The 16,155-nt window shown below is 35.0% G+C and overlaps 2 protein-coding genes across 4 annotated transcripts; both read right to left on the bottom strand.

Moving 5' to 3' along the window:
• Positions 1–3,213: 3,213 nt before the first annotated feature.
• Positions 3,214–4,713, bottom strand: LOC125834554 (transcription factor MYBC1-like). Its single transcript, XM_049513688.1, has one exon. It carries the CDS (start codon positions 4,184–4,186, stop codon positions 3,314–3,316), a length of 873 nt encoding a protein of 290 aa, XP_049369645.1. The 5' UTR covers positions 4,187–4,713; the 3' UTR covers positions 3,214–3,313.
• A 3,184-nt stretch (positions 4,714–7,897) lies between these two features.
• Positions 7,898–15,580, bottom strand: LOC125834433 (calmodulin-interacting protein 111). 3 transcript variants are annotated; one of them, XR_007443351.1, is made up of 10 exons: positions 15,120–15,432; positions 13,595–13,750; positions 12,496–13,322; positions 11,643–11,847; positions 11,279–11,486; positions 10,514–10,965; positions 9,674–10,100; positions 8,480–8,560; positions 8,186–8,363; positions 7,898–8,084 (listed from the first exon to the last, which is right to left on the bottom strand). XR_007443351.1 is itself a non-coding variant. In XM_049513591.1 (10 exons), exons 1-10 carry the CDS (start codon positions 15,405–15,407, stop codon positions 7,941–7,943), a joined length of 2,979 nt encoding a protein of 992 aa, XP_049369548.1. In that variant the 5' UTR covers positions 15,408–15,580; the 3' UTR covers positions 7,898–7,940. The 3 variants fall into 3 exon arrangements, 2 of the variants coding, with proteins under 2 accessions (XP_049369548.1, XP_049369558.1); XM_049513591.1 differs by having other exon boundaries at positions 8,186–8,376; positions 15,120–15,580; XM_049513601.1 differs by lacking the exon at positions 15,120–15,432 and having other exon boundaries at positions 8,186–8,376; positions 13,600–13,750.
• Positions 15,581–16,155: the final 575 nt, after the last annotated feature.

Genomic DNA, 16,155 nt, shown 5'->3' with positions numbered 1-16,155 from the left:
TCAAATAATTCTCCTATCCCCACCAACAGTATAAAACCGAAAAAAGGTGTGGAAAAAATGGGGCACATGGATCGTTTGAGCTAAATTTTTAGTTTTTAATAGCTGTGGTGCATCTCGACTATTCTACGGGATTAATATATGGTTGTTCATTGACACAGTAATATGAAATTTTGTTATAGATCTGTCCGCTTGATTTGCAAACCACAGTGGAAGCAAATCCATTTAGATCCATGCAAAGTCTTTGATTCTTCTTCATTATAATAATAATTCCACATATCAAGGAGAGTGCATGATGAGGACAAAGTGTTCAATAATGTGAAATCAATTTGTATATAATTTTTACAAGACCTTAATGGATCAGATCTGTTTGGAAGAACATGTGATTTAGATTTAAGTTATATACTCATATAATCAAGAGGCGGACTTAAAATTTGAAATCAACTAGATACTATCAAAAGCAAATATATGTCAGTGAAATGGATGTTATGCAACACCGTTTCATTTAACGTATTTAGGGGACATGAAACAAGAATTTTAGATTTTGTTTTGTTTTTCAGGTGTATTAATTCATAAATTTTTGGAGGTATGACCGATCGACTATATTTGGTCCAAATTATTTAGAATTATCCGCAATGACCTAGTAAATCATTCCCATAGCCTTACATGATTCACGTCACATTTTTTTAGCATTTAGAGGGTCACTAAACAAGAAGCAAGGATTTTCTCACTTTTTTACTCCTAATTTTGTATGACCGACTGTAATTACCTAGTCAATGATATTCATAGCTTCTATAGGATCCACACCACTTTTTGAAAAAAAACATTTAGGGGTCACAAAACAGGAATTCCACAATATTTTTTACAGCTCCTTTTAGTGTTGACTGTTGAGACAATCAAACAATTACTGATCAAGAACTATCTACCAACCACTTTTTCCTAATATATCAAGCTGAAAAAAAATACATATATTACTCAATCAAGCCCAACAAATATGACTGTTATGTTTAATTCAAAAGATGCCTTCTATAGACTTCAAAAGAGAGAGAGAGAGCATCTTCTTCTATATGTTTTCAAAAGATTTTTTTGGCATTATACTGAATGATAGTGACTAGATATTAATGTATGACAAAATTTGAGTTGGCAACACCAAACAATGTTGAACAGAATTTTAGGATTAATCCCAATACAAATTATAATGTAAACTTTAGATATACAGCTAGCATCACATGGCCATTGTGAAAATACTTTAAAAATTACATAAGAGGAAAGAACAAGGAATACTATTAGTCCCCACCACCATTCTATCAGCTAAGACTACTAACAATGAATTTGCTCATATCGCTACAAAAAATCTATGTTCCTCAAACTCTCCAAAAAATGTTGCCACACTCGTGAGTCGTGTCCGAGGATTCAACATGCAACTGTTGCCATTTTTTAAAGAGTCCGAGCAATATAGCAACAAATAAGAGGAACAAAGTAATAGTAATGAGGAAGTCCACAAAGGAAAATATGTGTTAAAGAGGGAAATAAATAAAAGTTATATATGATTGAGTAATACATAGCCTGAAAGGTTTATACATTATTCTTTGTGATAACAAGCAAATGTAGTAGAATAATCCATGGTACTTATTTAGAAGATTGATTCGCATATGATTTTAGTGCTGAATCTTAGCACAGTAAATCTGCTAATGTGAGGATGGACTTCAATCACACTTCCAGAGTAAAGAACAGGAAGAAAAAGCAGAGAAGATTTCGACAAAACATGAACAACGGGGAAAAGCAAGAGGCAGTGAGGTTTTCTTATGAAAAGAGATGAAAGGAGCTAATTCCATATAAGAAAAGAAGTTGTGGCATATTGTGAACCATTCAAACCAGATGTTTACAAGGCTCGTGCACTACTACTACTTCAACTGAGAAAACTGACAGATTTTCAGAAAGGGGATGAACTCATTCTCCCCAAACCAACAGAGAAACACACCTCAGCATGGCAAATAAATATGGAAGGGACAGTTATCGAGACCAAGAAAGAACTTCACAGAAAGTTGGAAGATTATTGACCTATTTGCAATTTGCATATAATTATAACATTTAATCTAGATTTAGTTGTCTTGAAAGACTGAACAGATATTATAGTAAATTAAAAAAAATTATATATATACTGAAGATACAGCCAACACTACACATGGCCACTGAGGAAATACTTCAATTTCTTATTTTTAAAAAGAAAAGAAATCACACACAGATGATGAATTTCCTCAGATCAGTATAACAAATAGCAGGAACAAAGTAATAGCAATGACACTCAACTCTAAGTCCAATCCTAGTTAATCAAGTAGTATAAAGTTTTCGTGTTCCGATCCTTCTTTCTCTATCTCAGATGAGAAAGTCCAATAGGGCAAGTATGTTTTAAGAGGCAAAGAAATACAAGTCATGCATGGTTGCATACATAATTCTTTTGTGGTTCTAGCCACTGAAGTAGAAAAATCAATTAGTAGATTGACTAGCAATTGATTTTAGTGAAATGATTTTCTTGAGCCGAGCGTCTATTGGAAAGAATCTCTCTACCCCACTTGTGGGACTATACTGGATATGTTGTTGTTGTAGTAGTCATTCAATAGAATTAATCTTACTAGAGCAAACCTCTTATTGTGAGGATGAACTTCCATCCCATTTCCAGAGTAAAGAACAATAAGAAAAAGGAGTGAGGATTTAGACAAACACGAACAACGGAGAAAACAAGAGACGGTGAAGTTTTCAACACTGAAGGAAAAACAGATGGAAAGGAGCTAATACCATATAAGAAAAAGTCCTTCAACATATAGTAAACCATTATAAACAAACTTCACAAGGCTTGTGCACTTGACAAGTTTACTACAACTTCAAGTAAGAAAGTGAGGACAGAGATTCTTAGCAGGTTTTTACTTATTTTGGCATTTCAGAGGGGGGAAAATAAACTCACTCCGCAAACCAACAGCGACAAAAATACTTCAGTGTGGCAAATGTAAATGTAAGGGACAATTAAACAAGTCAAACTCGTCACAACGTAATTACAATAGTAGAATTCATCTAACTGAACAGTTTCAGGACTGACACTAGGCATCAAATCCAAATTCTTATAAAAGGGGATTCACAGCTCCATTAAGAGTTGAAGACCATATCAACAACTCCATATAGATATTAACACTAAAACACCATTAATCCAATAAAGGGTACTAACACAAAGCGCAAATGTTATTCAACTCAAATTCTAGAATACATAGAAGTCAAATTAACAGGATTTATAGAAGGCTAAAAATCAACAGTTACCCTGATATCAATCTTCCCCTGTTGGAAACAGAGTAAGGACCTTCCTCCCATTGACGGCGGTGGCTGAATCCACATCCTCCACATAAGATGATACCACAGGACTACCATTATGCACTGATGTCCCCATTCTCTGAACTTGCTGCTGTGATTGCCTAGACAGAAAAGGATGCTCAAAATGTCCATTCGCCGGTGACCCAAATTGCCTATACTGCTGTTGAACTTGTGGATGGTGTCCAACAACCACTCCCATATGATGGTGATGCTGCATCGGTGTCACTGGCACAAACGGCATGAAATGGTCAGAGTTACCCCTCCCCGGATGCAGAAAATGTGCCGGAACAGGTGAACTAGCAAACAAATTATCCATTGCTGGATCAACACCTGCCCCTGATAAAGACTGAGCATTGCTCCCACCACTTCCACTGTTAGAAAGACCTTGCATACGTTTCAAATAAAGCCTATACTTTTGCAAATGACTAGCAACATTTTCGCGTGTTAATCCATCTACACTCATCAGTTGCATTATAGTCTTAGGGACAGCATTCTTGATCCCCAAATGAGCAACTGCATCCACAAACCTCTTATGTAGCTGTGGTGTCCACACAAGGCGTGGCCTTTTCAATGTCCTAGCTGGTTCATCTCCACCTCCTCCCCCATTCAGCTCAGTTGATTCAAATTCAGCTGATGAATTAGGCTGAGAAGATTGAACATGAGGAGTCTGCTGCTGTTTGCTCTGAGGATTTGGGCTTGTGGGGTTTGGAATATCAAAAGCTATCGCAAGATCCGGAGTAATAAGGGTTTGAGATAAAGACATTAACTCTTCTGGTTTAGGCAATTCTTCTTCCCACTTAGCAAACCAATTTGAATCTTCTTCCCTCATCTTCCTTATTTTGGGGTAGGGTAAGGGGATTACAACCTGAGGAATCGAACCCTTTAAGCCAACCAACTAAGCTACTAAGATTCCCCGATCCTCATCTTCCTTATCCTTCTTGAAAACCCAAAATCATGGATTTTTTTTCCACCAAGATCTCACCTTTATGACTCCAACTCTAACTTGGTTAACAGATTAACCTGAATCATAACAAGTTACTACTTGGATTACTACTTAGAACTAATAAAACTAAACTTAAACCATCAAATAGGAAAGAAAAACAAAAAGATAAAAAAGATCTCTCCTTTTATGGGAACTTAAAGATTGACAAAAGAATCTAAACAAACCAGGTGATAAACAGATATAAACAAGATATGGGGTTGGAAAAAGACAAGTGTACAAATTGAAAGATGAGATTTTTTTTTTGAGATGGGTGTTTGTCTTTATCACCCAACTCCCTCTTAGTGAAGAATCTTGATTTCTGGGTATTGAAAGAAAGAGGGAGAAAATGAAGTTTTACTTTGGATTTTTTTTTTTTTTTTTTTTGCAATTGTGGGAATTTTATGGATAGTGGGGGGTGAGGAAGAGTTTTGTGGAGGGGTGTTCGAGGTGGATCTTGTTTCTTTTTCAGCTTTTTATTATTAGAGGGAAAAAAAAAAAGGCACAAAAACATATTACAATTATGGCGAAATTATTAGTTATAGTATATCTTTTCTGTGTGCAAGTTTTACAATCTTCAACCTATTTTTAAGTGGAATAAATATCGATCTTAAAATTGGACATTGGTATGGAATATTGTTTATGCACCGCCATGTATATATATATTTTGCATTTTTTCCTTTTTTTAAAATTATATCCTTCTTATATGAATTTGAGCGACGGCGAAGATTAACAAAGAAATGAATGAAAAATGTTGAAACAAAGTCACCAATAACCTTATTTTTGGTGAAAAGTTATAAAGTAAGATTTGAATTTGAGTATCGATATGATAACGATGAAATAATGATGATATTGTGGTGAGAAATAAAAAGGAAAAATAAGATTAAAAGAAAAAAATGAAGACAAAAAAGGAAAAAATATTCATGGCATTAAAAATGCGAACTAAAAGATAATAAAGAAACCAAAAAAAAAAAGATATTATTTTAAGAAAAATCTTTTTACCCTATGTCAGTTTAATATTTAAGGATTTAACAATATCAATTTTAAATAGTTGAGGATTATAGAAGCAAAGAACATGTGTGTAACTGATAGTTTCACCAAAATTGAGGTGTGTTTTTACTCCTTTTGTCCTTATATTATGTTACTGTTGAAGATGCTTTTTCTTAAGATTTTTTATAGAGTTTTATTAGGAGCCATGTGGATGTGAAGCTAGGTGGGGTCATAAACTCATAGGGTAGCTAGTAGAGTGGGGGGGGGGGGGTTATGTAATGGAAAAATTATAAATTATACACTCACAATAGTGTTTTAACCAAACTTATGATAACATAATTGTGTTAATCACTTATGATAAGTTAATTAACATTAATACTGTTTAGTTAAGTACTAATCTTCAGTTTTTTTAAAAAAGTTATCATTTAATTTGATAACAACTTTATAATGCTTGTTGTGACACCAATGAAATTGATGCGGTGGCTATGGAAAGGTGCATTTACAGCTCTAAGTCAAAGGTCACAAAGATTCTCTTTCAGAAAAAATTAGTAGCATTTGGTACATTGTCACAGAAACATTAGATGAGGTTGTACAGATATTATGATTGGATAGAGGAAATTAAAAAAAATTATGAAATGGAAAGAGAGAAACACTTTCCCAAATATAAATTAATATTAAAAGGGAAAGAGGAGAGAGAGAAGAAGATGAAGTCCAATGAAAGAAAAGCAAAGTGGACAGGTGACCCCATTTGAAGTATTTATGTACTAATAATTGCTCTATTGCATATTGAGTGTGTTATAATTTCCATATAAAGTTAAAAATATAATAGTGAGAACTCATATAACTGAACTCGACTTATTTGAGATTGAGCATAGTTTATATCAGACCTTACCCCTACCTTAGAGATAGAGAGGTTGTTTCCGACAGACTCTCAACTCAAAAAGAAAAAAGTCCAAAGCAATCCAATAAAGAAAGTACAAGAAACAACGCGATCACCAATCAACAATTGCTAATATGTGATTTGGTATACATATAGAGGATGTCAAAGGTTGTATTCAATCAGAAAGATGATGTATACCTACTATAGTTCTATATAGTTTACAAGTTATGTTTATGCATAATACACAAAATACCATGTACTTTAACACATCATCCATAGAGTGCAATCTTCTGTTTAACACCAGAAGTACCCATACTGGAGCTACCTTGCTATCTTCTTACTATCACCACCATCATAAATAAGCATTTCATGTGTATTGAGTCCTTGATTGAAAACAACTCGTCGAAGGATCAGAATAAGAAAGTTTCAGTTTGTGAAACATTACTCCACTGAATAGCTGTTACTCAGCTCATTGATGGAATCAAATAGTTGACATTAACCAATAGAAACACTCATTCTGGCCCTGCTGAATGGAATAGACTTTCCCTTGATGTATCTTAAATAATTAGTTCGTCTGAGATCTACTGCATATATGTTTTTGCAGTAGATTTCTGGAATTAACATGGAAGATGTGTAAATTATGGCAACAACATCCATTTGTGCAAAGAAGACTCGAATGTTGAACCTGATAGCAGTAATCAAACAAACACCACAATCGATCAAAATCATGCTTCAAGGGTGAAAAGTTTATGTTCATGATTACTTCTGTATAAAGACATATGAATCTCCTAGACACGGAACTCATACTATGAGCCATCGTTAATAAAGCAGTATGGGCAAATTAGTAAAGCTTAAAACAGCCCTTGATTCGAAGTATGATCTCAAAAAGATAAAAGTCTTCTGCTTCCAGTCGTGCTACCTATAAGCAATGATTTTGTATGATAAGAATGTTACTGAACTATAATGCGTACATACCATACTTTAAAATCTAAAAGCATATCCATTAAAATATCTTTTTATCAAAATCTGCATCCTAAATTTAAGATTAGAAAACATTCATTGTGACTTCAAATGTCCCAACATTCAAGGAATGCTATACAACATTGACGACAAACAAAAAGAAGAGTCTAGTAGTCTGCTTATTGAAGCACCTTTCAACAAACTAGCTTTAAAATCAATCTTTCACAATCTAATAGGAATTTAATAGTTTTAGTGAAGATCCATATCTAAAATCAAAAGTGTTAGTTAATCAGGTCATTTTTATCACTAGGATTTTGCGTCACTAATTTATGCTTGAATCCGATGGTTTTCAACACTTCCAAAATTTGAAGCATTTTTTGTCAAAAAGCATTTCATGTTTCAAAGTTTTGATAAGTACATGTTACGGAGTGTATAGGATACATCATTTCCTGATCTAATAGGATTTGTCTTCATATTTGGACTCCTTTCTTAAATTATAAGAACGCAATTAAATATTCTAACAGATCTAGTTTAGAGGTTTTCCAACCCCAGTCCCCCACTGATCTTCTCAATTGGATGTCAGAGATCTAAGTTAGAATACATCCAAGTGGAAAACCCCTCCATGAATTAAGTAGCAACTTTTTATATCATCTCTTCCACCAAGAAATAAAAAGATACTAAAGCTTCATAAGAACTTTATAATAAAATATATAATATAGGTAGATTTACCTCCTCCTGCGCCAAAAGCCATCAATTCTAATGTTCCATTGATGACTAATCATCTTTCACAGGGTCTGAGTGCACTAGCCTCTGAAACCTATTTGATAACTCCTGGTATGAATGAACTTCAGATGGAGGCACTTGCCTAATGGCGGCCTTCAGATGCTCCATTGTTATTTCAGATGCATCAAGGCTTTCCTGATACCAAAAAGGTTAGGACAAAGAAAAATATGCATACACAGAAAGAGAGGGGGTTGGGAGGAGATGTATAACACAGCCACATTAAAAAGTGAATTTACTTCAATAGCTGCAATAGCTGCTTCACGACATATCAGCGATATGTCAGCACCAGTACAGCCGCTGGTTAGCCGAGCTAGCTCTTCAATGCATATGTCAGAACTGCATGGCATCTTCTTCAAATGTATGTGGAATATTGACTCCCTGTCTCTTTCATCTGGAGGTCCAACGTACAGCAATCTATCAAAACGTCCTAACAAAAATAGCACTATCTTTAAGGAGCTCTGGCAGATTTCAAGCAAAGAATTGGTAGTAGCAGCAAAATATAACATAAAAGGAGGAATAACGGATTTCACCTGGTCTTAGAAGAGCAGGGTCAATCTTGTCTGGTCGATTTGTTGCAGCAATAACAGTGACATTAACTCTCTGATGTAAACCTTCAACAAAAAAATAGTAAAATTCCAGCTTAAGCCAATCATAAACTTTGACAATCAAAGATTCCTCATATATAACGAAACTGAGACAAGTTTGAAATGCTTTTCCTCATTAGGATCCTAGTTCTACAAATTAAAATAAGCCACATCTTACGGGTAGTCCCAGGCATTCTATTAAAGAACTCACAATCTTCAGTCAAGTAAAGGAAACCATATAATGAGATGTCATTACTTTTCCCTTCCCCAAGCTACCCGTCAAGTGTCTCAGATTCAATGTGAAGATAAGCATCTCATGTTCTGTACCCTTAGGATGGATTTTAAACAACAAAAACTTCAAGAAACTACATCTCTAGACAGAAATCCTCTGCACTACATCATTCCTCTGGTTATTAACAACACATCATTAAGTACCTGCTTCTGACATGAATAAAAACTGCAATTCACTCACTGATCAAAAAGACTAAAAACTATGTTGTACACTCTTTTTTGCTTTGTTGTACCCATGTTGAATGTGTATGACATTGGTGTAGTTACATCATGAGGACCCTCCTTTAAAAATCAATAAAAAGCCTACTAAAAACTGAAAGTTTGCATCTCGAATACATACACACATGAGATACTTGTACTCATTAACTTTGGATTCGACCCTGCTTAAACTCACCACCCTAAACAGGTCGTTCATACCTAACCCAAAACATACCCCCTTTTTTTTAACATTAAAACTAGTACAGCATATGGAGAGAGATGGTATCACAAGAAGGTAGGCAGCGTCTAGTATATGGCATTGTTCTTGATTAATTAAATTTAGAAGTTCTTTCCAGACCCATGGAAAATGTAGAGAGTCCAGTATATGACGTTGATCTTGATTCATTAATCTTAGAAGTTACTTCCAGACACTATGAAAAACATAATTTTGTATCCCTATAAATTTTGCGGTGTAGCTTTGACAGAATGGTCATTGGGTTTCATTACAAGAAAATGCTTTAGTCAAATGGCCACGAACTAAACTTGCTTACCTAAAACAAACAAGATTGGAGTATAATGACCTCTAATGTTCTCCAATAAACTACAAATGTAGAAACAGCTGAGAAGTCCTTTTAAGTGTGGAACACTCACCATCTAGTTCAATAAGAAGTTGACTCATGACCCGATCCGACACAGAAACCCCATCACTTTCTTTGCCACGTACAACAGCCAGGCCATCTATTTCATCAAAAAATATAATTGAAGGAGAATTCGCCCTAGCCTTTGCAAATAGTGTCCTGACAGCTTTTTCTGATTCACCCACCCATTTGCTGTAAAGCTCTGGGCCCTTCACAGCAAGAAAGTTCAACCCTGCTTCAGAAGCAACTGCACGAGCTAACAATGTTTTGCTGCATCCTGGAGGACCAAACAACAAAACTCCAGTAGGGGGACGAGTGCCAATGCGCTTGAAAGCCTCCTGGTGTTTCTGAGGCCATTCAACAGCTTCTATGAGTTGCATCTTAACCTCCCTCTGCCCTCCGACATCATCCCAGTTTACCTTTGGAACCTCAAGTATAACCTGATATTAAGAGGAAATATTTCAGTTCAGTGCAGACTGCAATTCCAAATGTCTACCAATGGTCGTTCAAATGAAACAACAGGCAGTAGGAACTTCAAATGAAAAAGAAAGCAAAGATGTAGACAGCCATGATCAACCTTAGATCATAACACATCATAACCCAGCTGCACTTAATCAATCAAAGGCATGTTAAAAACTTAACCCGTTACAAAAAATGACTCAATAAAGTAATTTGATTGGGGTCAATCCCAAAACTGCAAGGATGATGGTCAAACACCATACAAGAAATCTGTGAAACTTGTTATCATACAAATATCTGAATGTGACCAACAAATCAATATAGATAACATCACCGAACTTAAATTTCCAACAATGTTTAACAACAAAAAAACTATAAACACGGTAAAACATACCTCTCTCATGGCACTTGGTCTAATTTTCATTCTAGCCCTTTCAAAATCTTTATAAGTGATTCTAAGGATGTCTCTTTGCGCCATGCGAGTGAAGTTTCTCGGGATATCTGATGAAATACATGCTTCTGAAATAGATGAAGATGCCCCCTCGAAATCACTGTTAGAAGAAAGGTCTTCATTGTCTTGTAAGCAATGGGTACCATTCCTGCCAAGGCATGCATCATATCTTGGAATTGAAGGTTTATATTGAGTATTTCCAAAGCATGTTTTTGACTCAACATGTTCACGAAGACAATTCAAAGCTGCTTCATTGCACAAAGCAGCTAGGTCAGCGCCGACGAAACCATGTGTAGTTGTTGCAAGGTCGTGAACATCCTTGTCCAAAAGAGCATGTTCCATTTCAGCAAGTAGTGCCTGCAGTATTTCATACCGTTGTCTGGCAGATGGTACGCCTAAACATATTTTTCCATGAAATGAGAAAGGGTCACATATCACATCAAAAGCACTATAACCAAAAAAAAAAAAGAGAGTAGAGTTCAATTTTTGAGCACATGGTATAAGTCAAAGATCTCAGGATGACTCTATGCGACTACTGACTATGCTCATTCAACTCACAGCAAGATTATGAAGAGTAACAGCAGTAATTATAAAACATGTGAAAGATTGAATTGTTATATAAGCATCCAGTAATTTGCAATAGATATCCAAGTCATTTGGTGTTATAATTAAGTTTGATAACAATAAGTGATAGGATTCTGTAGTGACCTATTTCAATTTCCCTGTCAAGTCTTCCAGGTCGTCTAAGAGCTGGTTCAACACTGTCAGGTCGATTGGTTGCAGCAATAACAAGTACACCATCAGATCTTCTTATTCCATCCATCAAGTTTAACAATGTAGCTACCATTCTTTGAGAAAGCTCTTCACCTGCATCTTTACGAGCAGGTGCAATGGCGTCCAACTCATCAATGAAGACCTACAAATGAAAAAAAGGATCTGGGTCATTGAAAACTTAATTAGTTGACATTTGAAATTAGAAAGCCTATATATTGCAGCAACCATGACCTGACACAAGCAAGTTTATTGTTGAAACAGAAGATATCTAAACTGGATTAAAAGTGAGGAAGCAAACCACGGCAGGAGCTGCTTGACTCGCTGAATCAAACACCTCATTCAATGTCCGTTCACTTTCGCCATAATATTGACTAATTACTTCAGGCCCATTGACAGAGAATAGGTTTACACCAGCTTTATGAGCACATAATCGTGCCAAAGCAGTCTTTCCAGTCCCAGGTGGCCCATGAAGAAGTACTCCCTTTGTAGGTCGTAAGCCCATGCTGAAATATTGACAACTGAACATTAAAATATGATAAAGAAAGTAGACATTTTCTACATTGACTGATTTTACTATATTGGTGTAATAGGCAGCGCATTAGCTGAGCAAAACAAACAACATCTCCAGAAAGTAAAAGCTGATTTCCTGAATAAGAGATATACATTTGCCTTCATAAATTCCAATGATTTTCCTAGGGACGAAACTACTCCCAACCCAATAAAGGAAAAGGGGAAAGCTTCTAATTAAAATTCTGGCAGGAGTTGGGAAAACATATTAATGCTATTAACAATGTGCTGCAACAAAGGTAAATCTCACAGTAACTGATATCAAGCGTTAAAAAATTTAACCATTTTTAAAGGAAAAATTGCATATATATAGGCTCAGACTCCAAATGGCATTATAGCAGGAGAAAGGAGCAGTGGACCAAGGTGGTTGAAGGGAAATTAAGATCGATCAATCCTCTAAAATAGGCTAATCCATTATTTGGCACGATTGAAACAACCTAGAAAAGATTGTAAACCTACATAACCAACTTTTCATACCCAGAAAGCAAGCAGATCCCCATATTTCTAAAGATAATTTTGCCATAGTAACAAAAGTTATATGCTTTTAGAGAAAAACTGGCATTTACATTAGAAAGAGAGTGTACCTAGCCATTGTACCCTTCACAGCCGACGATATTATTATGTCCATTAGAACTGCAAATTCTTCAGAAAGACCACCCAATTTTGCGTAGTCAACTCCATCCTTATTGTTGATATTTCTATGTTCAAGGTCTGATGGTGATAAGCTTGTTATTGGAGTTCCCACTTCAGTGTCCTGGGGTAAATGTAGAACTACTTTTGTTTTGTGATCTACAGAGAAAGCAACACTACCATAGCCCTCCAAATTTTGGGGAGGAGAAGCACCCATAACCTGGAAACAACACAGCCTTGAAAGCAGTGGGACTATCACAAGATTTCCAGATAGTAAAATGCGAGAACACAACCACGAAGCTGTACAGGTTTGTATAAGTTTCTTTGAATGGTCATTCACCAAAACTTCTCTTATGTTGAATATTTCACTAGTTGAGCCACCTACATCAGAAGAGATCGACACTGACTCTTGATCCTTGGGTGTATTGAACTCCATAGTGCTAGGAGAATTAAGTCTAGAACGAGTGTGTAATGGAGTCCGAGGAGATGAACCTGCTATAGTCTCACTTCGACCATTTCTTGTTTCAGTTGTTGAATATTGAGAGGATATGAAGTTGTTCATCGGTGGTATTCCATTACGAGATACCAGCAACAAAGATAGTTCCTCACAGTTACTAACCAAAAAGGAACTAACTTTACCATTGGACGATTGATTGCTTCCATTTGCAATACTCCTTATGGTATGATCACGAATAAGGTGAACAAAAACAATCCTACCCGAAGCAGGGTAGCCCATACTCCATGAGAGGCTTGAAGATAATCGTGCTCCATTTTTTAAAATCTGCAAAGAGATGAATGTCAAGTCAATGCAAAAATTTACCGTTTGGTAAGAATACAACAACACCTCTCTTCAAAATTGATAATAAGCCAACATCAGCACCAGTAATAACAAATTTTATAACTTCTAAGAAAAATTTCAGATTATCAAAAAAAAAAATTAACATTTAAAGCAATTTGTAGCTTTATATGCTTATTTGTCAAATTAAGTCACAGGAATTGGACAGCAGAGGAAAAGCCGAAAAGGAAAAACAAAACAAATATTTGCATCCAAACCTTACAAGATGGGAAAACAGACGCAAGAGCAAAGAAGTTTCCTGCTTCATGAGACACATTTTCTGTATAATCAAGCCCAAAATGCCTTGTACACTCATCTACTAATGAGCTAAGAGGGAAGTTACTTTCATATTTCTTCAAAGAAGCAAGGGATACCTGTTAACATTAAAAAGTAAAATAAGATCAAAGTCTAACATCAATAAATGTTTAATTTCAAAGGAAGATTGAAAATTGAGGAAGCAATAGCATATGGGAAATTACATACTATAGCTTATGTTGCACATGTGTAAAGCCTGAGAAAACACATTGCTTCAGAAAACACCCCCTTCCCAAATCAAAAACCAGCTCAAAAGACTTCAAACACTTTCTTAAGTAATACATTGTATGAATTTTTTACGAGCTCCTTTTTCCCTTATTCAAAATCTATCTGGAAGAAAGACAAATATTATCTTCACAATAGGACAATTTCTTTAGCAGACGTGAAAGAGAAAATAAAAGCAGCTTTTTTTAATGGTTCTCGTGAATATATTCTTTAGTTGAAAGAGGCTCATCTTAAGTTCTAATTCGAGCTCAAGTCATAATTGAAGAAAAAATATAAACACAAATTAGTTACAAATTAAGCTTATTAACTAAATTAAAGCACAAGCAGAATTCATCTCACATTAAGGATGCAGTTAGCGAGACATACATGTAATTTTGTACATTAAATCCATACATCAACTGATCAGAGAGAAAAGAGAACAACTTGATGTAAATCAAAAGTAAAGGAGAAAAAAACAAACAGTATTCTCAATTTTCAAAAGAGACTAAAGAAACTTCAACTCATATATATATGTGTGTGTGTTTGTATTACATATAATATGCACAACCACCACACACACACGCACACATAACTATAATCTTTTCCATAAGAACCACATCAAACCCCTGAAATACCTACAATAAACAGCAAACACACACAGAGCTATAATTTTTTCCATTAGAACCACATCAAACCCCTGAAATACCTACAATAAACAGCAAACACACACACAGAGATATAATTTAATGTATGTTTAAGTCATAACAACCACAGCAACCTCTAATAAACAACTAGTAAACAGTGGCAGAGCCACTCCTTCATCGGGAAACTACACTATATAGCTATGTAAGAAAATTTTCTTTTATGTATATATACTACCTCTGTCCCAATTGAGTATCCTACTTACCTTTTTGGTCTATCCCAGAAAGATTGCATCTTTCCATATTTAGTAAGTGTTTCAATTCCAACATCCTTCATGACAAATTCAAGACCACACAATTTAAAGAACTACACACATTAAACTTTGTGTTCAGTCAAACTAAGACACTTAAATTGGGACAGAGGGAGTATTATATATTGACCCCCTTGACTTCTTCGTGGTTTTGCGCCTTTATATATTACACTTGCTAAAATCCTGGTCAATAACACATACATAGAAAGATAAAAAAAAAACGAATCTTTTTGAATTACAACTACAGAGATGAAAGAAAAAACCAAATTTACCGTTACAATGGAGCCAGGAGAAATAGAAGAAGCAAGCATGGAAGATTCCGAAAGCCAAATTTTACAGCCTTTGGTATCCACAGTCTCCACAGCATCTTCTGATATTCGACCAATAAAGTCTGTTTTAGAAATCAAAGACGGGAACTTTTTCGAAGCTTCTTCAAGACAACACCTAAGCTCCCCTTCAGTAAATTCCACATCTGATGAACTCAAAACTGATGAAGTATCACTAAGTTCTGACTGTGAAAGCCTTGATGTTGACTTCTGATTCTTCTTCTTTGAAGGCATTTTTATCAAATTGAAAGATTACTAACCAAAAGAATGAGATTTTTAATGAAACAAATTGTGAATTGAATGGAGTTTTTCTTGTGTATCTTCTTCTCCTGCTGCTGCTGCTATGGCTGTTAAAACCCTTTACAGAGGAGGTTTTAGCACCTGGGAGGAAAAATAAAATGCTAATTTCGTCCCCAACGTTTCAGGAATTGTGTTTTTATCCTCAATAAATGAATATATAATTATATTTTAAAATTTAGATTTAAATATTTTTAAAATTTTGTACTTAGTCAAACACATGACATAAAATGAAACGGAAATAATAGTAATAGCAAAATACTCAATATAGTCTCATAAGTGGGTGTATGAGGAGAATGGTGTATATGAACTTTATATCCTTATCATTTCTTATCTTGTGAAAATACACAAGTTTTTTTCCGATAGCAAATAATAAGATTGATAATTCATTTACTTCACAATCAATGCTTAATTTTTATAGACATGAGTGAGTTTATTAGATATATTAATAATAATTTGGATCAAGAGAAACCAATCGGGAGCATTATAGAGAAAAGAGTAACATATATTATAACGTAAGAGCTCTGCTAGAACTATGAATATCATGCGCTCTTTCTTATTTTGACTACTTTACTATTTTTTAAATTTTAGTTACGTCAATGGTCTATTGAAAACAACGTTTCTATCATCATAAGATATATACAACTTGCATACACACCACTCTCCATAATAAAAGTATTATACA

This window comes from Solanum verrucosum, unplaced genomic scaffold (assembly GCF_900185275.1).
Source record: "Solanum verrucosum unplaced genomic scaffold, falcon-dt-bn FXZP01000285.1, whole genome shotgun sequence".
Classification (NCBI taxonomy): domain Eukaryota; kingdom Viridiplantae; phylum Streptophyta; class Magnoliopsida; order Solanales; family Solanaceae; genus Solanum; species Solanum verrucosum.
Note: the sequence above shows the minus strand (reverse complement) of the source record. Positions and strands in the feature narration are given on the sequence as shown.